A 12,397-nucleotide genomic window follows, 5' to 3' on the forward strand; every position below is an offset into this window, starting at 1 on the left:
CCCTACTCCAAAACTCCAGGACAACTAGTGAAATAGCAGCTGGGCCCATATGGCTCACTAATGTGTGAAGGAACAAAGGAGTTAGCATGGGGACTCAGGGTGGCAGTTTTTCTATCACCATTACATTTTCCAGCATTTTGTGCATTTCAGACCATATATTTATACTCCGTACTATGTACATCCATGGGCATTGACCACCAGCCTCCTACTAATGCTTAGAATCTGGGAATAGACCACAAAATCTGCCATTTTAGAGATGCTTTGATCTATTCATTATGACCATCAAGGTCCAGTTTGGACCTTTTCAAATTCAACAAGCTCCTTACACTTGGCCACTTGTATTGCTTCAAGACAAATAGTTTTCTTGTTTTTGTCATTACAGCGGAGTCCACCTATGGGAGTGAAAAAACATGCACACAAAGAGTGGCTGGCAGCCATCCTAGCACCCAGGGAGCAGTTGGGGTTAGGGACATCACCCATCCCAATTGTCTTACCGTATGAGGGGTTCAAACTGATGACCCTCCAGTCCCAAGCCCACTACTCTTACCTTTATTCAAGGTCCCTGAATTCAACCACTGACTTTGTTGCTAAATATATCCCACCGCTTGCCACTAATGAAGTAATCCATGTCATTTACTTCAGTGGTTTTAATCTTGTGGCAATTTTCAGTGGCAACATTCTAACCTTAGGGCAATTTTTAACAATTAAAGCCTCCAAACTGGGAACCACTGCATAAACATTTAAGCACCGAATTAACCCCAACCTGGCTGTGTGGATATCACATTTTCCTCTATAGAGAACCAAAATTCAAAGATCTTTATATTAATAAACAAACACATAAATAACACATTCACTTAGGTGTCAATCACTTCACTTTATTCAGTCACTTTGCAAAGTTCGTTTGGCAAAAGCCACATACAATTACACTGGCCACAATGAACTTAACATTGCTTGTCACATTTTTCAGTAGTCTTTACCCTTGATACGTCAGGAATATCGTGTGTAAATATTGATCTACCTTTTCGGTTCCTATCATTTTATCCCTTACAGAGAATGCTCTAGTACTCCTCTCCCTCTTCCTCTCCCTCCCCCTCAATGGAGTCAACTCCAACCTCCTCATAATCCTTCTCCAGAGCAGCCATGTCCTCTCTGGCCTCGGAGAACTCTCCCTCCTCCATACCCTCACCCACGTACCAGTGCACGAAAGCGCGCTTGGCGTACATCAGATCAAACTTGTGATCCAGACGAGCCCAGGCCTCAGCAATAGCGGTGGTGTTGCTCAGCATGCACACGGCCCTCTGCACCTTGGCCAGGTCTCCACCTGGAACCACAGTCGGGGGCTGGTAGTTGATGCCCACCTTGAAACCAGTGGGGCACCAGTCCACGAACTGGATGGTGCGCTTGGTTTTGATGGTGGCGATGGCAGCGTTCACATCTTTGGGCACCACATCACCACGGTACAGCAGGCAGCAAGCCATGTACTTGCCGTGACGTGGGTCACATTTCACCATCTGATTGGCTGGCTCGAAGCAAGCGTTGGTGATTTCAGCCACAGAGAGCTGCTCATGGTAAGCCTTCTCTGCAGAGATCACTGGGGCATACGTAGCCAGTGGGAAATGGATACGAGGGTAGGGCACCAAGTTGGTCTGGAACTCAGTCAGATCAACATTGAGAGCGCCATCGAACCGGAGGGAGGCAGTGATGGAGGACACAATCTGACTGATGAGCCTGTTGAGGTTAGTGTAGGTAGGACGCTCGATATCGAGGTTCCTACGGCAGATATCATAGATGGCCTCATTGTCCACCATGAAGGCACAGTCAGAGTGCTCCAGGGTGGTGTGGGTGGTCAGGATGGAGTTGTAGGGCTCCACCACTGCAGTGGACACCTGGGGAGCTGGGTAGATGGAGAACTCAAGCTTGGACTTCTTGCCATAGTCGACAGACAGGCGTTCCATCAGCAAGGAGGTGAACCCAGAGCCGGTACCACCACCAAAGCTGTGGAAGACCAGGAAACCCTGGAGGCCTGTGCACTGGTCAGCCTACAATCAAAGATTTTGTAGTTGGTTAGTACAAGAAAAAACACAACAACTTCCTCTAGCATTCTCTGAGCTACCATTCGATGATCAGACACCCACCAGTTTACGAATCCTGTCCAACACCAGATCAATAATTTCCTTGCCAATGGTGTAGTGACCACGAGCGTAATTGTTGGCAGCATCCTCTTTTCCTGTGATGAGCTGCTCAGGGTGGAACAGCTGGCGGTATGTTCCAGTGCGGACCTCATCTAGGAAGAGAGACGCCGTTAATTAGTTGACCAGAGTTAGCAAAATTCATTATATTAAAAATACAAAATGAATTTCTAAACCCTACCTATAACAGTGGGCTCCAGATCCACAAACACAGCCCTGGGGACGTGCTTTCCAGCTCCAGTCTCACTGAAGAAAGTGTTGAAGGAATCGTCTCCTCCTCCGATGGTCTTGTCACTGGGCATCTGGCCGTCAGGCTGAATGCCGTGTTCGAGACAGTAGAGCTCCCAGCAGGCATTTCCAATCTGGACTCCGGCCTGACCCACGTGGATGGAGATGCACTCACGCTGCGGAGACAAAAGGAAATCATTATTTTAACTAAGCTATTCAGCATAATCTGTACAAGAACATAGAATGCTGTTTTGATTTATCACAAGAACGCTCTTAGTCTGGATCATAAAGGAATAAGACGTGAGGAAAAGAAAGAACGCCATTAAGTTGCACATAAATGTACAACACATCAATATTGTATTGATAATCCATGATGTAAGGTACTCTGGACTAACGCCCGGCTGAGTAGCACAGTTTGAAGTCAGCAGAATGCTCCCTATTCACTGCAAGGCTGCAGAAACTGTGCCATGACAAAGCCCCACCCAAACTGCACAATCCAGCTCAGACTGGCAAGATGACCAACTGCATTGGAGAAGTCAGCAGCGATAAACCATCCTTCCTCTTTTTTAAATGCTTCTCGCTGTTATATGGGAACAAAACCTCTAATATACATTTTAACGCTTGCTCCAATTGTATTCAAAGCGTATTTGAAAACTGGAATCCATAAATAATAAAAATAAACACTTCCTTACGAGGTGTCTTTGCCTTTTTAAAATAACAAACTCAAACAAATGAATGTGCACCCAGGTGGAATAAGGAAGAAACCACGGAACAAAGACTACTCCAAGAAATCTACATTTAACAGCTTCCTTACACAGCTGAGGGTCACCACACAAGCGAAACTCAAAATAAAAATTAAAATTTAAATATCCCTTGAGGACATGAGCAGTTGTTATATGTATCAAGAATAGGAACTGGTGAGGCAAATATTAGGGCCGATAGACAGCTGCAGGAGTCCACACCCAGTCTACATTTACAGTGAACGGAGGAGGGGAGGATGGTAGTACAATTCAAGGATGAAGAATTCCTTCATGCCCGTGTTGTAGCATCTTTGATCGCTCACCAACTGCTGTGACAAAAAGATCCATTTATTCTAGGTATTAAACCAGGTATTAGCTCTATTTTGTTTAGGCAAACGATGTATTTTTATGTGCAAGTCGTTAACAAAAAAATTCTAGAAATCACTAGAAGCCATTTTACATTTGAAATATACCTTCTACACAACGGGAAACTACAGAACGCAGGTATTTTGTACAAAAGTGCTGTGAGGAAATGGATGGTGAAGGTGAACAAGATGAATGTTGTGAGGTTATGAGGTTACCTTTAGCTTCCAGTGAATTGCAACAAAGAGACAGGTGGAATAACGAGTGCTCTGTATCAAGCAACATGGAGGTAATAGATGAACTGAGCTCCATTTTGAACAGAAAAAAAAAGGTCTACCTGAAGAGGTTGATGATAGAAAGTAAACACAGTAAACAGAGCCTGAAACTGTGAACCGTTATCAGATGTTTCACTGCAAAAACATGTTTTAAAGGATGTGTACGGGGCGCAGAAGCCACATACTGTATGACTTCATTGTGTCAATCTCAGCCTCAGGCTCCATCTTGGTGAAAAATGCGCGCCATGAGCTCAAAGGGAAAAGCCGTTAAGACCGTTTGAAGCGACCACACCGAGGACGAGATGAAACGAGACGGATGGGTGACAGGGGACACACACTCAGCTCAGTCACTGACAGCCGAAATTACTCACCATGTTTCCTTGGAGGTTGAGAGAGTTGGAGCGGACTGAGAGGAGTCAGGAGAGAATGAGAGAGACAGTATCTCTAATGTTGATAAGGGTCTGTTCACCGGCGAGAGGCAACGCCGTCTTAACAGGACGGCGAGGGGCGGGGCTTACGGCATTGTGACGTCATGTTACAGCCCGCGCCAGCCAATCAGGACGTGCGGGCGAAGCAGCGTCAACCCGGAGCTGGTCCTCTGGAAAATCACAGTAAAACGTTTACCTCGATCAGCCAAAACATTAAAACGACTTTGTCAAATCTTTGTTTCTATATTATTTGTCCTTTTAATAAGCTACAGTGACTATACAGGTGGTGGTGTGTTTTAACACTGTCCAACCACTGTCCACTGAACATCACCGGCCAGGCCCTCTCATCTATTATCAACGTTTGACCTCACAAATGCTCCTCTGAATGAGTGGGCAAAAATCACACAGACACACCCCAAAATCTTGGAGAAATCCTTGAAAACCTGCACAGTTTATGTTTGTCGTCCTCCTCCATCAGTGGACACGGGATGCCACCCACAGGACGCTATTGTCTGTATATTTTTGGTTGGTGGTCTTTTCTCAGTCTATATTTTTACTGAGGGCTTTAAAAACTTCAGCAGCACCTGCTGTGTCTGATGCACTCAAAACAACACAATACACAATATAATACACCACCATGTGTCACTGCAGCGCTGAGAATGATCCACCACCCAATCACACCTCCTCTGTGGTGGTCCACTAAGGGTCTTGACCATTGCAGAACTGTGAAAGGTGGCTAACAATGTATGCAGAGCAACAGAGGGACTATTGTGTGTAAATGTAGAACTACAAAGTGCACCCACATTGGAGTCGATACAATGGACAATGAGGGTAGAAACAAGGAAAAAGATAGGATCTTATCATACATTTAAATTCTCATGCAAAAGACCACTTCTTCCTCTAAAAAAAGACAAGGGTGTTCTATAGAAACAATCAATCCCTTTAATGTTTTATATTTGCAGTTTTTACACTGGAGAAAGTATGATTCTGCCTTATTTATTTCATTGGTGGGAGCACTTTTACTAGTATTTTTAAGGATCCATATGTTACAATCCTCCTGCATTGTACTTTCCTCTTCAAGACATTTCTGTGGGTTTAATATAACATAATAACATTTTATTGAAATAAATAATAAAAAAATAGCTAATTTTTGCAGCCGAGTTATTCTTTGGAGTGGATGGACTGGGGTGTAAAAAAGTATATGAGTGTTTTATTTGTATTCCTATTGAAATCATTTCTTTAATTAGTGAATAGTTTATATGTTAAAATGTAGGTTTATTTATGTATGATCTATTGTATTTTTACATGTATGACTTAAAATGTTCAGTTCATTTGTCAATAATATGATATTAGTTGGGGCAGCAGGTGGTGTCGCAGTCACACCGCTCCAGGGGCCTGGAGGTTGTGGGTTCAATTCCCGCTCCGGGTGACTGTCTGTGAGGAGTGTGGTGTGTTCTCCCTGTGTCCGCGTGGGTTTCCTCTGGGTGACTGTCTGTGAGGAGTGTGGTGTGTTCTCCCTGTGTCTGCGTGGGTTTCCTCTGGGTGACTGTCTGTGAGGAGTGTGGTGTGTTCTCCCTGTGTCTGCGTGGGTTTCCTCCGGGTGACTGTCTGTGAGGACTGTGGTGTGTTCTCCCTGTGTCTGCGTGGGTTTCCTCCAGATGCTCCGGTTTCCTCCCACAGTCTAAAAACACACTTTGGTAAGTGGATTGGCGACTCAAAAATGTCCGTAGGTATGAGTGTGTGTGTGTGTCTGTGTTGCCCTGTGAAGGCGCCCCCTCCAGGGTGTGTTCCCGTCTTGCGCCCAATGATTCCAGGTAGGCTCTGGACCCATCGCGACCCTGAACTGGATAAGCGCTTACAGATAATGAATGATATTAGTTTCTATTTATGGAATTTAATTTCTTCAGATATAACATTTTCACTTGCTTCAGCTGAATGATATATGATTTTAAAAAACAACTCACAGCTAAAATGAGTTGCCATGCATTTAAAAAACTATAGTTTTGGTGACAATTTGTACATTTGCATATTTTATTGCATTGCAGCAATATGACTTTAGTTCACCAAAACTGTAAAAAAAAAAGATTTTTTCTTATGAGCCATTGTCTTATAGACAGTGGATTTGCACATTTGATTATATTTCTGTTATGTTATACACTGGGAACCTGTGGGTTAAGTGATTGCAGCAGTGCAGAGGTGAGGACTGTTGTTGTGTAGCAAAACTGAAGGCTACTGTAAGGCCTGTGATTTAAAATGTAAAAACGACTCAATGCCTCCACTGTAGGAGATGCTATCAGGCAGAGCTTCTCTCATGTTCCAGAAACCAGAGCCCTCCCCCACAATCCTCCCCGCCATTACTCCTCCCTTCGTCCTAGATTTGCCTGAGATGATGTCATTTTCTGGTCACGTGACCAGCTAGGCCATGGTTTTGCTTCGTCAGTGTGTGGTTCACTTCAATTGCATGTTCTCATGTCTGAACCCTGCGATGAGTTGAGGGACAGTTCACTGAATACAAACCAGTCTTTCCTGAACTACATCTCACACCGTCTGCAGGGTTTCTGTGAAGAGAAGGCAGAGGTGGTTTGGAGTCTGCTGAAGTGAGCACACATGACTCCACACATTTAATTGTAGGGTGAGGATGTTTTTAGCATACAATGAGAAGCTTTTGGTTCCGACTTGTTTCCTCCTCACACAAAAATCCGTGGCATTCTGGCACATCCACATCCGGATTTCATCATCCCACACGCTTTGTGTGTGTGTTGCTGCTTTATGAACAGTTAAGCTAACTAAGCAGTTTTCTAGACTTTAAAGCTGTTAGTGATTTCCTTTTTTAAACTTATGATTAATAAATATAATTCAAGCTAATGATTAAAAATAAAATAAACGTTCACCCACTGCTTTTAGAACCTCCACATTAGGTTAAGGATCTGTATCTCTTTTTCTAGAACAATGCATTTTTATTCTTAAATATATAGCTGCCATTTTCATTATAAACATTCACATCCACATGTGAGTCCCTATCATATAAATATTAATGAAAATAAGTGATAAGAATGGCAGTTGTATGACAGCTGTTGGAGATACCCAATAAGAATGTGATAAATTCAAGATGCAGGACTCCAGCCAAGCATTCCACGGGAAGGGCCCAGCAACTGGGATGGCAGGAGGAATTCAAACAGCTGTGGAGATGAGAATAGGATGGCAGCGCGAGAGGCTGAAGCGTAACTATTGCAAACATAAACTATTGAACTCGTTTGGTCTTCTGCCATCTCCTGTGTGCACTTAATGTCACACTGTAGCCCATAGAGAATGATACATGGGCTTAACTTTATAACTGTGGAGAGGGTCTTCTTCAGTTGTATACAAGATTCTGGAAAGGAGGGGCTTTTTTAAGGCAGTGTTTCTTAAATATGGACAGTAAAACACTGCGACACTGGGGCACTACATCATTTAAGGCAGTTATTTTCATTAACCGAGGGTTTAATATAACTAACTTTTTATTATACAGTGGGAAAAATTGCATTTGGAATGAAGCATATGAAAAAAACGAGGACACCATGATATTTTATAAGTGCATTAGATTTTTAATTGTAAACTACAATGATTTAACAAAAAAACAAGGTGTATTTTAGATTTAAAAATGTCTAATTTAATCCAAATACAATAATAACCCAAAATGATCTTATATGAATTAATGTTTCAGTCTTTTTCAATTATATTTTCATATTTGGGTATGGCCTAAATGTCTCTCAGTTGAGAACCCCTGTGTTCTGTAAGGTGTGCAGTAACCGCTCCTTAAAATGCAAGCACTGAAATGTATCCCATTTACACAAAGTGCTTTGGAGCCAGAGCTTAAGTGGTTCAGGGTTCAGAGCAGAGCTTGAGGAAGCTTGAGAGATGCAGTCTTTCTCATGCTAATACGTGGAAATGACATCATGTGCTGGCAGTGAAATGTTATGTCTCTAGAGCACAAAGACAACGCTGTTTTTATCCAAGAGGCCACGATGACAAGAACATAAGACTGAAATATCTAAACGGTTTCAACATAAATAAAGAAATAACATCTTATCTTCAGTTATCATTGAAGGGAGCTCATTATTGATATCTGTTGTTAACAACAAACTCATAAACATTACATAAATACTTGTGATTGGACAAAACTGATATATGAAGATAAAAAAAGCTATACATGGTGGTGCTTGATAGACTTAAAAAAACAGATCCTAACTAGCACTGACCTGATCTAACATGGTTGCATTCTGTAAATGGTTAGCAGACGTGTGAATCCGACAGGAGTCTTAAGAAACCTAAAACAAGACCTTCAGGCTGTTATCAAACAAAGCCTGTAACCATGGCAGATGGCAGGGTGAGATTCCCGTGGGATCTAGAGCAAACCAATTGTTTGTCTATGGTTTAATTCACCAATGTTGTAGTAGAGTTTCAGACATACTTCGCTACTTAAGACTACTGTCATTTTAAAATTGTTGTTTGTTATGTTTGGTTTTTGTTCCAAAATAATTCTGAGCATAATTCAACAATTTAGAAGTAAAGCAAAGCCTCAGGGCGGCATGGTGGTGCTGCAGGTAGTGTCTGTGTCACACAGCGCCAAGGTCCTAGAGGTTGTGGGTTCAAGTCTGGCTCCGGGTGACTGTCTGTGAGGAGTGTGGTGTGTTCTCCCTGTGTCTGTGTGGGTTTCCTCCGGGTGACTGTCTGTGAGGAGTGCGGTGTGTTCTCCCTTTGTCTCTGTGGGTTTCCTCCGGGTGACTGTCTGTGAGGAGTGTGGAGTGTTCTCCTTGTGTCTCCATGGGTTTCCTGCGGGTGACTGTCTGTGAGGAGTGTGGTGTTTTCTCCCTGTGTCTCTGTGGGTTTCCTCCGGGTGACTGTCTGTGAGGAGTGTGGTGTGTTCTCCCTTTGTCTCTGTGGGTTTCCTCCGGGTGACTGTCTGTGAGGAGTGTGGTGTGTTCTCCCTTTGTCTCTGTGGGTTTCCTCCGGGTGACTGTCTGTGAGGAGTGTGGTGTGTTCTCCTTGTGTCTCCATGGGTTTCCTGCGGGTGACTGTCTGTGAGGAGTGTGGTGTGTTCTCCCTGTGTCTCTGTGGGTTTCCTCCGGGTGACAGTCTGTGAGGAGTGTGGTGTGTTCTCCCTGTGTCTGTGTGGGTTTCCTCTGGGTGACTGTCTGTGAGGAGTGTGGTGTGTTCTCCCTGTGTCCGCATGGGTTTCCTCCAGGTGAGTGTCTGTGAGGAGTGTGGTGTGTTCTCCCTGTGTCTCCGTGGGTTCCTCTGGGTGACTGTCTGTGAGGAGTGTGGTGTGTTCTCCCTGTGTCCGCATGGGTTTCCTCCAGGTGAGTGTCTGTGAGGAGTGTGGTGTGTTCTCCCTGTATCTCCGTGGGTTCCTCCGGGTGACTGTCTGTGAGGAGTGTGGTGTGTTCTCCCTGTGTCCGTGTGAGTTTCCTCCAGGTGAGTGTCTGTGAGGAGTGTGGTGTGTTCTCCCTGTGTCTCCGTGGGTTCCTCTGGGTGACTGTCTGTGAGGAGTGTGGTGTGTTCTCCCTGTGTCCGCATGGGTTTCCTCCAGGTGAGTGTCTGTGAGGAGTGTGGTGTGTTCTCCCTGTATCTCCGTGGGTTCCTCCGGGTGACTGTCTGTGAGGAGTGTGGTGTGTTCTCCCTGTATCTCCGTGGGTTCCTCCGGGTGACTGTCTGTGAGGAGTGTGGTGTGTTCTCCCTGTGTCCGTGTGAGTTTCCTCCAGGTGACCGTGTGTGAGGAGTGTGGTGTGTTCTCCCGGTGTCCACATGGGTTTTCTCCAGGTGAGTGTCTGTGAGGAGTGTGGTGTGTTCTCCCGGAGTCTGTGTGGGTTTCCTCCAGGTGACTGTGTGTGAGGAGTGTGGTGTGTTCTCCCGGTGTCCGCATGGGTTTCCTCCAGGTGAGTGTCTGTGAGGAGTGTGGTGTGTTCTCCCTGTGTCTCTGTGGGTTCCTTCGGGTGACTGTGTGTGAGGAGTGTGGTGTGTTCTCCCTGTGTCCGCATGGGTTTCCTCCAGGTGAGTGTCTGTGAGGAGTGTGGTGTGTTCTCCCTGTGTCTGTGTGGGTTCCTTCGGGTGACTGTGTGTGAGGAGTGTGGTGTGTTCTCCCTGTGTCCGCATGGGTTTCCTCCAGGTGAGTGTCTGTGAGGAGTGTGGTGTGTTCTCCCTGTGTCTCCGTGGGTTCCTTCGGGTGACTGTCTGTGAGGATTGTGGTGTGTTCTCCCTGTGTCTGTGTGGGTTTCCTCCAGGTGCTCAGGATTCCTCCCACCGTCCAAAAACACATTGGTATGTGGATTGGCGACTGTCCATAGGTGTGAGTGTGTGTGTTGCCCTGTGAAGGACTGGCGCCCCCTCCTGGATGTGTTCCTTGTGCCCAGTGTTTCCGGGTAGGCTCCGGACCCACCGTGACCCTGAACTGGATAAGCGCTTACAGACAATGAATGAATCAACAAAGCCTCAGTCTTCAGCATGATTTGATGCAAAAAGCTGTGTTTTGTACAACCTTAACAAATCATCATCATCATCATCATCATTTTCTTCTCCGCTTCTCCATTTCAGGGTCGCGGTAACCTTAACAAATCATTTGTATGTATTTTACAGTTTCAGCCTTTACATATACAAATGCTGAAGATATGCATAGGTTTATGAGCTGTTTAAGATTTGATTTAAATGGCTGTTTTTGCAGTTAAATATCATTGGCCTCTTTCAGCTACAGAAATTTGATTCATCATAAACATCTGGCTCTCATCACTATTATTGTAAAGAAACTCTACAGTCTTTAGATGTATTTACCTTTCATATCAAAACACTTGACACAAACAAATTACTTGATTTAATTATTAAGGATTTTTAAAAAATATTTTGAATTATTCCTTAAGGATTGTGCTATATCTTTATTAACGTTACTGGAATTATATTACTAGAAATACCATCATTGTGTTGGAATGACACCTCATCAAACCTTCCTAAGTTTAGGGCCTAATAAAAGGTTATATTGGAGTGACTAAGCAATAATCTAGAGAGACAGGAAGGTGGGGGTGGGGTGTGGGGTGTGGATGGGTGCACTTGTCCCAAAATGAGGCAGCTGCATCCTGCTCCCGGGGAGTGGCCTTTAGGCCTGACCATGTGACCCACAAATAATGGCAGTTATAGGGGGTTTGTGTATTAGCTCCAGGATACTGGCTGGTAGCTAAGCAACCTCGCTATTCATTGCCTAGCAACTGCAGAGAGCCTGGGACTATAGGGCTTGGGGGGTTGGGTGTCCGTTACTCACTGGCCTATATGTTTCTCCATCCGTACCGGCCCTTCTGACCTCACTCACCATGCCTCGAAGAATTTTCTGCAGCTCAGAAACTAGGCTACTTGCTTAAACGCTTACCTTTAGCTGGAACATAATATCATTAACTGGATCTATGAGATTTATCAATAGGGACAAAGCCTGAAGTGTTTTGTAAATGGTGTCTAATGTTAAATTCTTATGTTCAAACATGAAATATGACACTAGTTCCAGTAAAAATGTCCATCAAAACAGGTTCACTAAGACAAACTGCAGACAAATCGAATGTCACATTATATTAGAGTATAGACTAAGTGGGACAACAGATGGAAGGTGGGAGAGTCAAGTTACAGTGCATGATGCTCTAGGTATCTTATCACTATCAAATGAACAGGTTTTAATAATGTTCAAAAGTGGAGTCTATGGAGTACAGGACATCTACTTTGTCTAGAACAAATATGAGGAAAATGAGATGACTTGTTCGTTTAAAACCTTATTTTCTTATTGTTGTATACACTGTTTTGTCTTTTTTAGGCCCTCAGCCCTCCACAAAATAATGTACCTTTTGTTAGGAAAAGAAGACACCCAAGGTCTATTAAATTCTAGGTAGAACATTAAATTGACCCTTACACAGACCTTTTCTCATTTTATTTTCTTTGTAGTGGGTCAATAAAACATATTATTGAAGGATATTAAAACAGAAGAAATTTCAGTTATGTAAAATAAAAACATCTTCAGTAACAATGTGAGTGTTTGATGGTAACTGGGTGAGGCTCTGGGAGGAGGCGACTCATTGCTCATCAGTTTTTGCTCCAGCCAATATTTATCCGTTGCTGTGCAGACTTTGTGAATTTCGACCAATGAAAAAGAGGCACGCGCAGTCGCT

General features: G+C 44.0%; 1 protein-coding gene across 1 annotated transcript; it reads right to left on the reverse strand.

Annotated features, from left to right (window-relative positions):
* Positions 1 to 859: 859 nt before the first annotated feature.
* On the reverse strand, positions 860 to 4,307 carry tuba1c (tubulin, alpha 1c). Its single transcript, XM_066671007.1, has 4 exons — positions 4,167 to 4,307; positions 2,371 to 2,593; positions 2,136 to 2,284; positions 860 to 2,039 (listed from the first exon to the last, which is right to left on the reverse strand). The coding sequence occupies exons 1-4, from the start codon at positions 4,167 to 4,169 to the stop codon at positions 1,059 to 1,061; spliced, it is 1,356 nt and encodes a 451-aa protein (XP_066527104.1). The 5' UTR covers positions 4,170 to 4,307; the 3' UTR covers positions 860 to 1,058.
* Positions 4,308 to 12,397: the final 8,090 nt, after the last annotated feature.

Source organism: Hoplias malabaricus, chromosome 5 (genome assembly GCF_029633855.1).
Source record: "Hoplias malabaricus isolate fHopMal1 chromosome 5, fHopMal1.hap1, whole genome shotgun sequence".
In the NCBI taxonomy this organism is placed as follows: domain Eukaryota; kingdom Metazoa; phylum Chordata; class Actinopteri; order Characiformes; family Erythrinidae; genus Hoplias; species Hoplias malabaricus.

Bases quoted from the DNA above. Each gene is read 5' to 3' on its own strand.
- tuba1c (XM_066671007.1), bottom strand. The intron at 2,285-2,370 runs GTAGGGTTTAGA...CTCTCTTCCTAG, and splicing joins TCTGGAGCCCACTGTTATAG to ATGAGGTCCGCACTGGAACA. The intron at 2,040-2,135 runs GTGGGTGTCTGA...CTTTGATTGTAG, and splicing joins TGGACAGGATTCGTAAACTG to GCTGACCAGTGCACAGGCCT.